The sequence below is a fragment of the Perognathus longimembris genome, chromosome 16, assembly GCF_023159225.1.
Source record: "Perognathus longimembris pacificus isolate PPM17 chromosome 16, ASM2315922v1, whole genome shotgun sequence".
NCBI classification, from domain to species: domain Eukaryota; kingdom Metazoa; phylum Chordata; class Mammalia; order Rodentia; family Heteromyidae; genus Perognathus; species Perognathus longimembris.
The window spans coordinates 25,356,409-25,372,620 of NC_063176.1; the positions used below are offsets into that span (position 1 = coordinate 25,356,409).

General features: G+C 42.7%; 3 protein-coding genes across 8 annotated transcripts in view; 1 reads left to right on the forward strand and 2 right to left on the reverse strand.

Annotated features, from left to right (window-relative positions):
• Txk (TXK tyrosine kinase) overlaps positions 1 to 2,171 on the reverse strand; it is a 39,762-nt gene extending 37,591 nt beyond the window's left edge. The window contains exon 1 of the mRNA XM_048364376.1: positions 1,858 to 2,171. Coding sequence (XP_048220333.1) covers positions 1,858 to 1,928 — 71 coding nt within the window. The 5' untranslated portion in view covers positions 1,929 to 2,171. The remainder of the gene's footprint in view (positions 1 to 1,857) is intronic.
• Positions 2,172 to 2,446: 275 nt separating this feature from the next.
• On the forward strand, positions 2,447 to 3,906 carry LOC125364730 (histone-binding protein RBBP4-like). Its single transcript, XM_048364377.1, is given in 2 exon segments — positions 2,447 to 2,988; positions 2,991 to 3,906. Coding segments are annotated over 2 exon segments (1,257 nt in total). The 5' UTR covers positions 2,447 to 2,459; the 3' UTR covers positions 3,719 to 3,906.
• An 11,531-nt stretch (positions 3,907 to 15,437) lies between these two features.
• The window catches only part of Tec (tec protein tyrosine kinase), a 94,624-nt gene continuing 93,849 nt past the window's right edge, over positions 15,438 to 16,212 (reverse strand). For all 6 annotated transcript variants that reach the window (XM_048363929.1, XM_048363931.1, XM_048363933.1 and 3 more), the window contains one exon: positions 15,438 to 16,064. In XM_048363929.1, the coding sequence (XP_048219886.1) occupies positions 15,981 to 16,064 (84 nt within the window). In that variant the 3' untranslated portion in view covers positions 15,438 to 15,980. The remainder of the gene's footprint in view (positions 16,065 to 16,212) is intronic.

Below are 16,212 nucleotides of genomic sequence, written 5' to 3' on the forward strand. Positions count from 1 at the left end.
ATCATTTTATATACATTACCTCATTTGATGCTATAAACTGTTATAAATGGACAGGTGGTGATTAAGTTTGATCCCTAACTCCATCATTTCTTATTTTGCCTTGGGAAAGCAATGTAACCTCTTTAAGTTTTCATTCTCTCATCTGTAAAGTAAGAGTTATAAAAAGAAATGGCTGCAGATGGTCTTGAGGGCTATACAAGTGACTAAACATAAAACTCTTAGCATCATGTCTGTCCTGTAGGATTCTCCTATCAGTGTTAGCTGTTGCCATTCACATAGTATCTTAAAATTTCAACCTTACACAGTCATTTATTGAGCACCAAAGTATAAGATGCATCCATAGTTTTGTACAAATACTGAGATAACCAAGACAGGATTATTTTTCTTGGAGGGAGGCGGGGATCACAGAGTCGAACTCGGACATACAAACAATAAACAATAAGTAAAGAACCAAGGTATAGGGCATGAGGACACATAAAGAAGCAGGTCTATTAAATTCCTCCAAAACAAAACCTCAAAGAACCAACAGCCCCTCAACAAGTGGACTAAAGACTTAAAAAGAGACTTCTCTGATGAGGAGACGAGAATGGCCAAGAGACATATGAAAAAGTGCTCTACATTACTGGCCATAAAAGAAATGCAGCATCAAAACAACACTGAGATTCTACCTCACCCCAGTAAGAATGTCTTTTATCAAGAAAACTAACAGTAACAAATGTTGGAGGGGATGTGGCCAAAAGGGAATCCCACTTCATTGTTGGTGGGAATGTAAACTGGTTCAACCACTCTGGAAAATGGTATGGAGAGTCCTCAGAAGGCTAAACATAGAGTTCCCCTATGACCCAGCAGCCCCACTTTTGGGCATCTACCCAAAAGACCACAAACAAGAACACACTAAAGCCACTAGCACAACAATGTTCATCACAGCACAATTTGTCATAGCTAAAATATGGAACCAACCCACATGCCCCTCAGTAGACGAATGGATCAGGAAAATGTGGTACATATACACAATGGAATTTTATTCCTCTATCAAAAAGAATGACATTGCCCTATTCGTAAGGAAATGGAAGAACTTGGAAAAAATTATATTAAGTGAAGTGAGCCAGACCCAAAGAAACATGGACTCTATGGTTTCCTTCACAGGGAATAATTAGCACGGGTTTAGGCTAGTCACAGCAGAGGATCACAAGAGATCACAGTAGCTATGCCCTTATGAATGCATAAGATGATGCTAAGTGAAATGAACTCCATGTTATGTAAACGACTGTTATATCACTGTTAATTTCTCTCAACATGTTATGTGAAACAGTAGCTTCATTTGTTGATGATTTTCTTGTATCCCCTTCCTGTGGTTGTACCCATGCTATCACTGTATCTCATCTGAGTACCCTGGATACTCTATATGCTGGTATTAGAACTAGGAAAATGAAAGGGAATATCAAAATAGAGAGAGAAAGGATAAAAACACAAACAACTCCAAAAGCAATACTCGCAAAACCATTTGGTGTAAACCAACTGAACAATTCATGGGGGGAGAGGAAGAGGGGGAGGGAGAAGGGGGAATGAGGGAGGTGGTAACAAATAGTACAAGAAATGTACCCATGGCCTAATGTATGAAACTATTTTAAAAAATTTTTTTAAAAAGAAGCAGCTCTAAAGGGAAAAGGAAGGCTCAGTCAGAATCACCTGATGTTGGGCCTATGCCTTTGAATGAATGGGTTTTTCTCAGCAGGGAGAAAATGGGAGAATGGTTACCAGGCAGAGAGAGCAGAAGACACAAAGAGACATGGACCCTCAATAAAGAATCTGTGAATGAGTTCATGGCCAGGGATTTGCCCTCGGAAGCAGACTTACCTCTTCTGCACTGCGCAGCAACAGCAGCAGCAGAAAATGGACTGGACGATGTTATCTGCAAAGCAGGTCATTGTCACTGTTAGGGAGCCGAACGTCCCTGATATTGGATAGATGAAGTTAGAGGTGATATTCCAAAACAGGAAGTCCCCAGGAGCAGAGCATGTGAACTGTCAAGAGCATAGGAACAACATGACCATGCCCTCCTTCATGAGTGAAAGACCAAAAGAAATACAAAAGAACCTGTCACTAAAACAAGTAAGTTACTGGCACCCTGACCAGTGTGGTTTCCCTTCTCAGGCTCTTCTCCTCTAGTCTGGTTAATATATTTCCTCAGTCTGCGGATGATAAAATGACCTTAACAATGGTACAGAAGAGTAGGATTCTAGAAACAATGTTCGCTCACAAAATTGGCTAACAGCAATCCTAAAAATTAGGTCCAACCCATTTTTTTTAATTTAAAATAAAAATGGGCGGAGGCTGGAGTGGCTCAAGTAATAGTATGTCTGTCTGAGTACAAATGCTAGTATCACAAAAGAAAAAGAAGAAAAAAAAGAGTATTAAAAAATAGGCTCTCGGGGATCTCCCCCGGCTAGCCTGCTGCCATGGCCGACAAGGAAGCAGCCTTTAACGACGCGGTGGAAGAGCGTGTGATCAACGAGGAGTACAAAATATGGAAAAAGAACACTCTCTTTCTGTACAATTTGGTGACCCATGCCCTGCCCAGCCTCACTGAGCAGTGGCTTCCCAATGTGACCACACCTGAAGAGAAAGATTTCAGCATTCATTGCCTTGTCCTGGGGACACACACATCGGATGAACAAAACCACCTTGTGATAGCCAGCGTACAGCTCCCCAATGATGATGCACAATTTGACGCATCACACTATGACAGTGAGAAAGGAAAATTTGGAGGTTTTGGCTCTGTTAGTGGGAAAATTGAAATAGAAATCAAGATTAACCATGAAGGAGAAGTAAACAGGGCCCATTACATGCCTCAGAATCCTTGCATCATTGCAACAAAGACTCCATCCAGTATTGCTCTTGTTTTTGACTACACAAAACATCCTTCTAAGCCAGACCCTTCTGGAGAGTGCAACCCAGATTTATGTCTCAGTGGACATCAGAAGGAAGGCTTTCTTGGAGCCCAAATCTCAGTGGGCACTTACTTAGTGCTTCAGATGACCATACCATCTGCTTATGGGACATCGGTGCAGTTCCAAAGGAAGGAAAAGTGGTAGATGCGAAGACCATCTTCACTGGGCATACAGCAGTAGTAGAAGATGTTTCCTGGCATCTGCTTCATGAGTCTCTTTTTGGGTCAGTTGCTGATGATCAGAAACTTATGATTTGGGATATTCGTTCAAACAATACTTCCAAGCCAAGCCACTCAGTTGATGCTCACACTGCTGAAGTGAACTGCTTATCTTTCAATCCTTATAGTGAGTTCATTCTTGCCACAGGATCAGCTGACAAGACTGTTGCCTTGTGGGATCTGAGAAATCTGAAACTTAAGTTGCATACCTTTGAATCACATAAGGATGAAATATTCCAGGTTCAGTGGTCCCCTCACAATGAGACTATTTTGGCTTCTAGTGGTACTGATCAAAGATTGAATGTCTGGGACTTAAGTAAAATTGGAGAACAATCCCCAGAAGATGAAGAAGATGGCCCACCAGAGTTGTTATTTATTCATGGTGGTCACACTGCCAAGATATCTGATTTCTCCTGGAATCCAAATGAACCTTGGGTGATTTGTTCTGTATCAGAAAATAATATCATGCAGGTATGGCAAATGGAAAAGAACATTTACAATGATGAAGACCCGGAAGGAAGTGTGGATCCAAAAGGACAGGGATCCTAGATATGCCTGCACTTGTGGTTTTAGACTCCCCTTTTTATTCTTTTCTACCCTGAGATTGATTTAACACTGGTTTTGAGACACAGACTTTGTTCAGCTATCCCTCTATAGTAGTATCACCAACAATGCCATTAACCCAAGCAGTGGGTATTTTATAAATATTAATTGGGGGACTTAATTCAACAAAGCCACAGATGGGTATTTAAATACTATTCAGGAATTTTCTAGTGAAAACCCAGGTCTAAAGTAGCTACAGAAAGGGATATGTTACATGTGATTATTTTTCTTCCTAAGCTATACCCCAGATTGTCAGACAAAAGGCTAGAGTGAGGGGCTGGGGATATGGCCTAGTGATAAGAGCGCTTGCCTCGTATTCCCAGCACCACATATACAGAAAATGGCCAGAAGTGGCGCTGCGGCTCAAGTGGCAGAGTGCTAGCCTTGAGCAAAAAGAAGCCAGGGACAGTGCTCAGGCCCTGAGTCCAAGGCCCAGGACTGGCAAAAAAAAAAAAAAAGGCTAGAGTGAGTAAGGAATAGAGCCAAATGAGGTAGGTGTCTGAGCCATGAAGTATAAATATTGAAAGATGTCATTTTTATTCAGGAATAAGGGGAGATTAGAGTCATATAGATCCCTAAAGTCTTCACACCCGACTTTCCAGGATGCACATTTTCCTATGTAGACCAGTCTTCTCTTGGTTTCTTTAGTTATTTTGAAACTACATGTTCCTTCTTCCCCATATATTTTTGCTCATTAGTGTATTTCTTGGGCTGTTTTTCATATTATGCTTTCCTTTTCTGTTGAAATGGTTTTTGATGTGTTGTTTTGTTTTGTTTTTAACTTGGGACCACAAAGTTGTAAAGTTGTATGTTTTACCTTGCAGTTGTACCACAGGTGGACTGTCAAGAAGAGTGAGTTGATAGCTTATATTTGTTCCTAAAATTAAATTAATCCTTGATGATAAAAAAAATAGGATCTCAATTTTTATATGGGTTATGTTCAACTGAATATTTAAAGAGCTAGCTAGTAAATCCAAGTTATTTTTCAACTCTTATTGTTAAGCTTAATCTTTAAATCTGATTATTTGCCCTTTTCATACTATAAGTTTTGAATTAAAAATATGTTGTTTTATAAAACCTACACTTTACATTCAGCTCATACTCAGATTGTCATCTGAAAATAAAATATTACTAAGACACAAGCTTTGACCTTAGCCAGACCTAGGCTGTACTCTTGCTCTATGGCTGACTATATTCTTCTAAGTCCCTTTACCTCTCTAAGTCTTAGTTGACCCATCTGTAAAAGTGAGACAAATAATACTGACTTCCTTTGAGAAGCCTTACCGGGCAGAAAGTCATGTCTTACTGTGACACTGGGGGAACAGTAGCGATGGGCTACTAACTGTGGTGTGGTATAGACTAAATGAAGCAATGAGTGTGGCACAGCTAGTACGCCATATATTCAGTAAAATGGCTATCAAGATGTATGAGAAGAGGATTGCTGTGAAGAACAAAGAAGAATCATTTCTAAAGTCTCTGGAACATTGAAGGTAGTGCTCCATAGGCACACTGACACTGGAAGGAGCTGGAAAACCTTCATTATATAAGCATGAAATTATAGAAATGTAGGCAGTTATAATAAAGTTCTCCTACTCTTATCCTGCCCCTGGGTAAAAATATCATGGCCTATCAGCTACCATATCCTCACAAAGGGATGTCAGTTCGGCCAAACTCCCACTTGAAACCAAATACCAAGGTTCTGTAAGACAGGAAAAGAAACAAAAAGTAACAAAACCACTGCTATATGACTTCTAGAGGTGCTGAGCCCTATGTTGGAAACCATGCATGCTTTTTCCAATATTCATTCCATTACCCGCCATTGCCTCTGCTAACACTTTGGCTGAATGAGGTGCTTTATCAGGTAGAAGATTCCAAACATTCATTCCTGTGGAGACTTGGGAGAGGTGTTGACAACAGTATTCCAATGACTTAATAGTCTTAGAAATACTAAGAATGGAACCAGGCGCCAGTGGCTCACTGGTAGCTAGTAATCCTACCTAGTCAGAAGGCTGAGATCTGAGGATCACAGTTGGAAGCCAGCCCTGACAGGAAACTCTGTAAGATTTATCTCCAATTACCAACCAGAAAATTGGAAGTAGCACTGTAGCTCAAAGTGGTAGAGCGCTAGCCTTAAGCACAAAAGCTCAAGGATAGGCCCAGGGCCTGAGTTTAAGCCCCATAACCAAGACAAAAGGAAGAAAGAAAAAGGAAGGAAGGAAGGAAGGAAGGAAGGAAGGAAGGAAGGAAGGAAGGAAGGAAGGAAGGAAGGAAGGAAGGAAGGAAGGAAGGAAGACAGGAAGACAGGAAGGAAGGAAGGAAGGAAGACAGGAAGACAGGGAGGGAGGGACAGCATGATAGAGGGGGAGGGAGAAAGGAAGAAGGGAGAGAGGGAGAAAGAAAGAAAGAAAGAAAGAAAGAAAGAAAGAAAGAAAGAAAGAAAGAAAGAAAGAAAGAAAGAAAGAAAGAAAGAAAGAAAGAAAGAAGAAGAAGGAAGGAAGGGTGAGGGAGGGAGAGAATGAGATAGAAAGACAGAGGGGGAGGGAGGGAGGAAGGAAGGAAGGAAGGAAGGAACGGAGGGAGGGAAGGGAGAGAAGGGAGAGAAGGAAAGGAGGAGGGCAGGAAGGCAGGAAGGAAGAAAGGCAGGAAGGGGAAAGAAGGAAGGAAGGAGAAAGAAATATTAAGAAAATGTAGCTAGTGCATTCTCTGAGTTTTCAAGATCTTCTCTGTCCTCCATACAAGGCAGCAACTCAGTTGCCTGCTGGTAGTCAGGTACTTGCCATACCCCCTCTTTAATGCCTATCCATTCACTGTGGTAGAAGCAATCCCACAAAGGCCTGATGGCAGTCTTAACTTCTAACAACCCCCATTGAAAGAATTCTTCTCTTAGACCATAGCATCTTTAACCAACTAAAATCACAGCTTATATTGGCTCTCTTCTGTACCCTGAAATTTAGAAGGGAAGCGTTTCAGAAGTACTTATCTCTCCTTATTCAATAGCAAAGAAAATAAGACCTGCAATGCCATCAACCTAACAATGAGAAGGTTTGGTTCTTTTTTTCCCTGGAGACCAAGAGCAGATGTCAGTGATCATTCTGGCCATTTTCAGTTTACAGTGCCCCAAGTCTTCCACGGGAGCAAATTGGATCCTTCCACATGTATACTGTGATTATAGAAGTCATTCTCTAACTCCTTTGCCCATTACCCAAGAGAGAGAAAGTTCTCGCCCTTGTAGAAAATCCCCAATTTAGACAGGAACTCATGCATATGAACAGCCTGTGCCTGAGAGATGAAATGTCCCAGAGAGGTGTTTGCTTGCTAGAAAGATGTTTAGGAGGGAAATAGTCAGGGTTGAGAATTACTACTGAAGGTGCTGGCTGCTTCTCCCACTGGTGTATCTGGGCTGTTCTTTTTCATCTATTTCTAATTCCTCTGCAAATATTCATAATGACAGCCTGTGTGCCAGCAAATCAGAAAAAAGGGCACGTGAGACCTCTGAGACCTTTTGGAGTGGGCATATGGCTCCTAAGTTAGGAGATTGAACCTGTTCTTTATTTGAAACTTGTAATCTTTCTGGAGAAAGTGTTACTTCCTCTCATCCAGACTGAGTACCTGTGGGAGTTTCTTCCTTCCTTAGAGGTTAATGAGTGATGACAACAGCAACAGGGCTCTGGTCAAGCACAGGCTTCTACCAGGAGCCACAGGAAGGGAACAAATAGAAGCCCAGCTCCTAAGGTCACCTGGAAGCTGGTGACAAACTAGGAGATGCAAAAGCTTTGGGCCAGCACTGGCTGGGAATCAGACACTATTATCACCTCATTTCTCAGGTCTTGAGCTCCACACTAATATACCTTGAGTTCAACCCCTGGCATTTCTGATATCAAGATTTCATGTTGAATCGGTGCCTCAAGTGAGATCCAGTCCTTCTGAATGTGGTCGTTATCATGTCCAGCAGATGGCTGCTGATTTTCTTTGAAAACATGACTTGAAACTGGCTCTGTTTCAGGAGCAGCCTTTGCCAAAGGCCAGGGCTGGTGCATTCCAAGTTGTAGTTTTGACACGAGGAACCTCTGGTGCCACGCCCATGGCCAAAACCTCTCCAACCTGTGGCTTTGAGGAGATGTCTCAAAGAAGGAGAGCTGCTCTTGTATGCATACCGTGGCTTCTATTTTTCCAGAAGTTTATAGAAAAGTTAAATTTCCTCATTCCTGTGCCACAAAAGCCCACCATGAGGTCCATGGCCCCAAATCATATGAAAACAGATGCATTTTAATTCAGAAAATTCAGATGATGTGGGAGATGTAACACAGCTAGCTTTTCTGACATGGAGTTGAATGAAAGTTTTCATAGAAATGTTTATTCAGTTTAGAAAGCTATTCTTTATTCTGTCTGTTCCCTTTATACATTGAAGCTGTTAGCATATCCTGTGTGTGTAGGTGTGGGGGTAGTGTATGCCTGTCCTTATCTTTTTGATACTAAGATACCCATTCTTCTAAGAAATGATTTCCACAAGAGATATGAAAATTTACATCGATTGACAAAATAACTGAGAAACCTGTGTCAGTCTCCAAGCTGTTTTTTGCTTGTTTGATTTTTTGACATTAGTCTGTGAAACCTTAAAGTTGGAAAAAATAACTATCACAATGGCAAGTAGGAAGAAAGAGGTACTTGGCTTACAGGACAGGATGAAAGCAAAGAATGGGAAAACAAATGGTGCTAGATTGGAGGCATGGTTCAAGTGCTGCAAGCAAAAAAGAAAAATCCAAACAAGAGCATGAGTCCCTGAGTTCAAGCCCCAGTGCTGGCACACACACACACACACACACACACACACACACACACACACACACACACACACACACACACAGAGTACTTGACCTGTTTGTGTTCAGATGGGCTGTGAAATCTGCAAGAAAGAATGCCAAGAAGTCTCTAGAAGCCCCAGAAGCTAGCTAGGGCACCAGGCACCAAGGGAGAGAGTACTCAGAGGCAGTGTCCCTGAGATAAAGGGTATGACAAGGAAACACAGTGAGTCTCCTTGAAGAGAGTTTATCTGTTCCTCAGTGGCAGCCTTGGCAACCCCTAAGTATTAAAAAGATTCCTAGTGTCTGGAAACCCCTGGAAATTCTTTGTTAAGGGTTTTTATTATTGTTTGTTTTATTATTGCTTGTTTATCATTACTTGGTGGAGATGGCACCCAAGGCCTTGCATACTAGGCAAACATCTACCACTGAGTTACACCACCAATCCTTGGTTTATTGAGGTAGAGCCTCACAATGTTGCCCAGGCTGGCCTTGAACTTGTGGTCCTCCTGCCTCTGCCTCTTAAGTGTTGGGATCACAAGTATGAACCTCCACACCTGGCTTTCTTTGCAAGCATTTTCATTCCTTCCCAGTAATGAGCTGATGTGAGATGGACTTCACTGACACCTCATGTACACTCCTCCGCCCACCCCCCACCCTGCTCTGCACCTCAGTCCTCTTTCCTAGAACTCTTTGGTCTGTGGGTTCATGACAAGCTCACACTGATCACACCCAAACTGGCCAACTTGTTAAAGTGAGGAAGTGCCTGGCTGGCCACAGGGCCTTCTGGCACAAGCTGTGCTCACTGACTCGGGTGGGCAAGGAAAGCAGACAACACTGATTAGCTGGGCTTCGAGAAGCAGCTGCAGGGTCTTGTGATCCACACAGGGTGGCAGAGAAACCTCACGGGGGTCTAGAGTTATGGGGAGTGAGACAAAATGATTCCTAAACAAAAGAAAGCACACATACACCCGTGTCTACATTAACACTGAGCTCCCACTGAGAATGGACAAGAACTTCCATCAGAGGCCAAAGGGTAATGAACACAGCCAAGTTTGGTTTGGGCCTGTGGCTCTCCCTGCCTTTGTCACTGTATTCATGATTTAGAGTAGGACACGCATTACTCCCAGATCTAGTAAAACATTTGTGATCCTATTGTATCATCCTTTCTGTGGGTCAGGAGTTCAGAAAGAGTTTAGCTGGGTGTCTGGGGCTCAAGATGGCTCATGAAGTTGCAGTTAGGCTAGAATCACCCGGAGCTAGGAAAGCCAAGCTCAGGCGCACACCACGGACAGGTACTCACAGAGGTCCAAGAGGCAAGAAGCCAGAGCACCCAGAGGGGAGCTTCCGACTTCTTGTACTCAATCTCAGAGGGGACATTTCACTTTTTGGTTTTTTTTGGTGGTGGTACTGGGATTCAAACTCAAGGACTTGAACTTGCTTTACTATTTGAGCCATGTCCCTAGTCCTTTTTGCATTTATTTTCCAAATAGTTCTAGCCTGGACCACTATTTATGCTTCCCAAAGAGCTGGATTGACAGGCATGAACCATAACACTCAACATTTTTTTTCCTTTTGTCAGTCATGGAGCTTGAAGTCAGCCTGGCACTGTCCCTGAGCTCTTTCACTCAAAGCGAACACTCTACCACTTTAAGCCACAGTCCCACTTCCAGTTTTCTGGTGGTTAACTGGAGATAAAGAATCTCATGGAATTTCTTGCCTGGGCTGGCTTTAAACCACAATCCTCAGATGTCAAGGATTACAGGTATGCACCACCGGTGGCCAGCTATAACACTCCACTTGTTATTGATTCAGGTGAAGTCTCACTAACTGCTTGCTCAGGCTGGGCTGGAACTCTGACCCTCACCACCTCTACCCCCTGAGGAGCTAGGATTGCAGGCATAAGCGACCTATCATTTTTCCCATATCCTACTCATAAGAAATGAGAAACTAGGGCAGATTTACACTCAAATGGAGGGACTACACACAGATGTGACTATGTGGTAGCAAATCTCACTGGAGATCAGCTACCCCCTCCTCCTCCTGCTACCCCTTCCTCCTCCTTGCCAGTACTGGGGTTGGACTCAGGGCCTGAGCACTTTCCCTGGCTTCTTTTTTGCTCAAAGCTAGCACTCTGCCACTTGAGCCACAGTGCTACTTCTGGCTATTTTCTGTATATATGGTGCTGGGGAATTGAACCCAGGGCTTCATGTATATGAGGTCTTGCCACTAGGCCATATTCCCAGCCCCCACAGATGGCTCACATTCAAATGCAGGGAGTGAGAGCTTTGGAAATGAAGAGGCTTTGGAGTGGTGGTATGATGGAAGAAGGGTCCTTATGTCACCCTCAGATCTGCAGATAGAATGAGCTCAGAACCTTCCATTTTTAACAGTACTCCTCACCCCCAGGTATGCATAAGACTTAGAAACACACACACACACACACACACACACACACACACACACACACACAATAAATTGTGAATAAGACAGAGATTGGGCTACCAGGGAGGTCAGAGGCACAATTTTGTAACCTTCACTGGCTCCATCTAGGTCCTGCCCTCCAAGTGTGTGCTCAGGGCAACAGTCAGCTGTTAGAAACACCAGCAACCCCAATTCCAATGGAAGCTCCCTGAAGCAGTGAACCCAGACTCCACACAGAATCTGCCAGCCTGCCGTGATAGCCAATGTGATTGGCAAATGACTGGACAACATGTGTAAATATTTCTGATTAATTGTAATAAACACTGAGGCATCAGTTGGCTTTTCTTTTTCCACAGTAAACATTCACTGTTTTACAAGGAAGATGGAGCCATATGTAGCTGCAGTTAGGAAAGAAGGAAATGATTGATTCTTATCATTGAACTAGCCTACCAGAGGCAGGAGGTAGAGTGGATTCCAACAAAATCAAACCCTTTCCAGGGGAGAAAGAACCTTAGGGCACTGTCTCTGCCTCAGGCAATCCAAACTGTATCTCAGTTCACAATTCAGCTCACAATTAGTTACTTTATATGAAACCAAGCCCCACATGTGATCAGTTGTAGCCATTTCTCCAGTTGCAACATGGCCTGGAGGGGGACAGAGTTGTGTCAGAAAATAGCACAGCTTTTCTGTTGTTCTGTTTGGGGGTTTTTTTGAGACAATGCCTTGCTGTGTCTCAGTTCCAGGCTGGCCTCAAACACATAATGCTCCTGCCTCAGCCTCCTGAGGTCTGGGATTACAGAGCGGGACCACCACACCCTCTGGCACAGCTTTACATAGTAAGGATCCTTCGTGAGCCATAGCTCAGCTCTGTCCTGACACCAAGGAGGAGGGGTGCACATGTTGCTGTTTTTTCTGCTTTGATTTGCTTATATTTATCACAGGAAGCCTTTCTTTTTTATCTGAGTGGATTAATACTGTAAATTATATTCAAGAAAGAAAAACAGGAACATGGTTTCATTACACACACACACACACACACACACACACACACACACACACACCGAGACACACACACCCTATAAGCAAGTATTTGGCCCTAAACAAGGTGCTTTGACTTAAACTATTGTTGGTTGGTTTGTTTTTATTATAATCATCTTTTCCTAATGCCAGCTAAAAATCAGATGTGCAAAACTTGCCTTTGTTATCTGGCCTAATATGATGTGACTGAACTTTTATTGATGTTTGAGTCTAAATTAGACACCCAGATTTAAAGTCAAAGAGTTTTTCTCCCCCTTATTTTTAACTATGTGAACAACAACACAGCTCTCTGGGTCCTAAAGCTAAATTGGTATTTCCAAGAACCATGTGTCATACAGAAAAGTCTTCCATATCAATTCTAAAATGAGTTGACTAAATCATCCATTACTATTCCTTACTATCTTTCTTTCTCTTTTTTGTATGGCCTGTTCTGGAAGCTCAAACTCAAAGCTCTGTGCTCTTGCTCAGTTTGCTTGCTCATAGCTAGCTAGTACTCTACCACTTAACCCAAGCCTCCAGTCTGGAGTTTTTGCTAGCTAATGGAGATAGAGCCTCAGGGACCTGTTTTGCTTAGGTTGGTCTCAAAACTCAGTCCTTAGATCTCAGCCACCAGTGCCTATCCTTATTGTTGTTTCAGTCTTCACAGGAGGTGGACAAAAAAGTGAATGCTCACTTTATAGATGAATTGCCAACATGATCCAGCAAGGATGTAGTGAAACCAGACTAGAATTTGATCTCTTAGTCTTTGACCCTGAGTTCTTTACACTAAGTTCCATTCTGGAAACAAACACACCATATTTGTTGCATGTCTACATGTTACAGATACAGGAGGAACACTACTTCTGTTGTTTTTTTTCTATGCTATTTACTAGAATTACATCACCACTATGGTTAAGTAATAAAACCCAATCACTACATCTGGGGCAATTATCTTCTAATTTTCACAAATTCAACACCTTAGACAAAACTTGCTTTGGTGATTAAGAACCAGAAAAGGCTCTGAAAATAAATGACAAAGCCCAGCTTACTTACAGGTGGACAGATCATGGCTGCCCTTTCATGGAGGACCACAAAACAATCTTCATTTCTTCAGCTGTGTTCCACTCACAACAACACAGCTGTGAACTGAAATCATAGTTTGCTCAAGCCCTTTCTCACGGGTGAAGTTAACCCCACCTATTTTCCTGTTCTAAAAACCCCAACATAATGGCCTAGATAAAAAAGTTCAAAAATCTGCATTCAGATCTGAGGGTGGCATACTTCTCCTTCCTATATGTGTGGGTGAGTCCAGCAAATCCCATTTGCAAGAAATTCACAACTTTTGGGTAAAAAGAACTTTAAAAAAAAATCATTGTTGAACTGCCCTCTCTGGATCGAGAATGAAATAAAGAAATAAACTGGGGACTTGCCAAAGACCACACAGTTAATGTGTAGGAACAGAGCCGGACGTTAGGTTTGAGAATGTCAAGTGTAGTTTAGTCTGCGCTACATTCCATGGACTTTATTTGGGAGCAGGGAACCAGCTAATGAAACCCTTACAAAGGTGAAGTCTAGTAGAGAAACATGAGAAACTACAACAATGCAAAATGTACTTGAGTGTTTCACTTCTTCCCATTGGAAACACAACCAAAACTAGTTAAAAGAGCAAGTTAGCAAATGAAGAGTATATCTGCATTGCCCTTGCCCTTGTTACTTCCTGCCTGATAGATTAACATCTCTTCAGTATTCAGGGCGAATTTTTTTTTTTTTTTTTTTGCTTCTGACATGCTTACGTATGTAACTAAGTTTCAGTAAAAAAAAAAAAATCAGGGGCTGGGGATATAGCCTAGTGGCAAGAGTGCCTGCCTCGAATACACGAGGCCCTAGGTTTGATTCCCCACCACCACATATACAGAAAAAACGGCCAGAAGTGGCGCTGTGGCTCACGTGGCAGAGTGCTAACCTTGAGCGGGAAGAAGCCAGGGACAGTGCTCAGGCCCTGAGTCCAAGGCCCAGGACTGGCCAAAAAAAAAAAAATCAAAGATTTTTTTTTAAGAAAATGTTCTCAAGAGTTACATGGTGTTATCTACTTTGTTTTCCCATGAAAAGTTTTCATGAGTGTTCATGCACAACTGTACCTCCCCTCTCTTCAACACCACCTAGTAGTTCCCATAGCAACTCAGGGTAAAAAGGGAAGCTTGGAGAGGAGAGTAGTAAAGGAAGAGGAGGGGAGGAGGGGAGAGATTGGGGAAGTATGACCAGAGTACTGAGGCACGGCTTGCACAGAACCAGCTCCTGAACAAGCGACAAGCTACTTATGGAGTCTATTTGTCATGGGAGTATAGTTAAATAAGAAGAGGAGAAATGTGGCTGATCATGAGAAGAATTGGGACAATTTTTTTTCCATAATGTAGGATCCAAGGAAGAGGCCAGGTGCTGGTGGCTCACACCTGTAATCCTAGTTACTCAGGAGGTTGAGATCTGACGATCTTGGTTTGAAGCCAAGCCCAGGCAGGAAAAACTGTGAGACTCTTATCTCCAATGCCCCACAACCATTAAAAAAAAGAAAAGAAAAAAAAGGATCCAAAGAAGATTGTTCACAGCTTGTGGCCAATGGGCTCCCTGGTACAGACTCCAAACTAAGGAGAAGTGGTTCTCCAGGGCCAGAAAGAAGACACAGCTCAGCGCAGCCAGCTCTCACCTGCGTGTTTGCCCAACAATCCACAGCAACCTCCAGAGGTGATGAGACTCCTGAAGGAAGAGCTCTTGGCTTCCTCTGCATTAAACAACTATAAACACTAAGAATAACATGTTGGGCAATAAATAGTCTGTTGGTGACCCCCATGAGTCCCACTCACCCCATTCCCCCCAGGAGCTCATGAGGGAAAAAACAAAGGCTCTAGCTCCATGGGAGTCCTAGAGATATAAGGGTGAGAAACCTACTCAAGGATGGCAGGATCTACTGTGAAGCTATGAGGCACAGTTCTTCAACCACAAATCCAAGTCTAGCCACATCTGCCACATCTCCATTTCTCTCCACAGCATCCCAGAGCAATCTTTAGTTAGGGCAGCTTTTGTTAAGAGCAATCACTTGCTCCTCTGTTCCAGGGTGGATGGATTCTTTACACTCAGGAATTGTTGTTGGATTCCCCCATTCAAGTTTCCACCTGATCCCAATTAGCTGCAACCACTATGGGTAGGGTCATTGAGCCCCTAAACAGCCCCCAGAGGGGCAAAAGCAGGCATCCCCAGACATGTCTACCAGCATGAGGAGCATAAGCAATAGAAAGACTTAGGCTTTCTTTTCTTCTGTAAGGAATATTTCATCCCCATGGGAAAAGGAAGTGAGCTGTCAGTAGCATGCAGTCCTAGGAAGGTGAGTTTATACTATAGAATTAAAATTTTAATTAAAAGACAGCTCATGATTCTTATAAATATATAACTTTATATATTAAATGTACTTACAATATGTACAGCATACAAATATTTTAGGCTGTGATACTAAGAACAGAGATGGGTACTTATCCAAAGAGGGTGTTTTTTTTCACCTAGAACTCAATTCTAGATGATGCTCTAGGCCCAGATTTATGTAGAAACCCAAGGAAAGAGATGGGTTGCTGGAACATAGTTCCTTGCCTTCTCACTCTGGTTTTCTACTGGCACAAGCCAACACAGGTCTGTGTGCACCCCTAAAATGGGCAAAACTGGGGGTTTAGGCACTGTGCCTGACACAACGTGCACATTCAAGTTCCTGAGGAATGAAAAGAAATGAATACTTTCAATCACCAGCTCTAAGGTACCATCTTCATATCCGGAAGACAGTCATGGAGCTAAGGTCGGTCTGGAAGAAAATGCCTTAGATGTTTCCACTTTATGAGTAAACAGTCTAGACAGCCAGGTGCCAAATAAGTTAATCACTAAGTGCCATTTTCTCAGGCCTTGGATCTGGGAGCTACTGGTCCCAATGCTTATCTTCCAAAAGTTTCTTCACATTCAATTAGTTCATCTATCGTGTGCAGCAAATCTTCAAATGAAGGCCTTCCCTCTGGTTTCTACAATTAAAAGGCAAAGAAAAGCAGTGAGTTTCAGAATCTATTCCTGAGGAAGTCCTTGCTGTTCAGATTCTTCTATGACAGCATCCTACAGACAGAAATACCTTCAGACTAGAAAATGCAGGCAATGACAATACAATCTATCTCC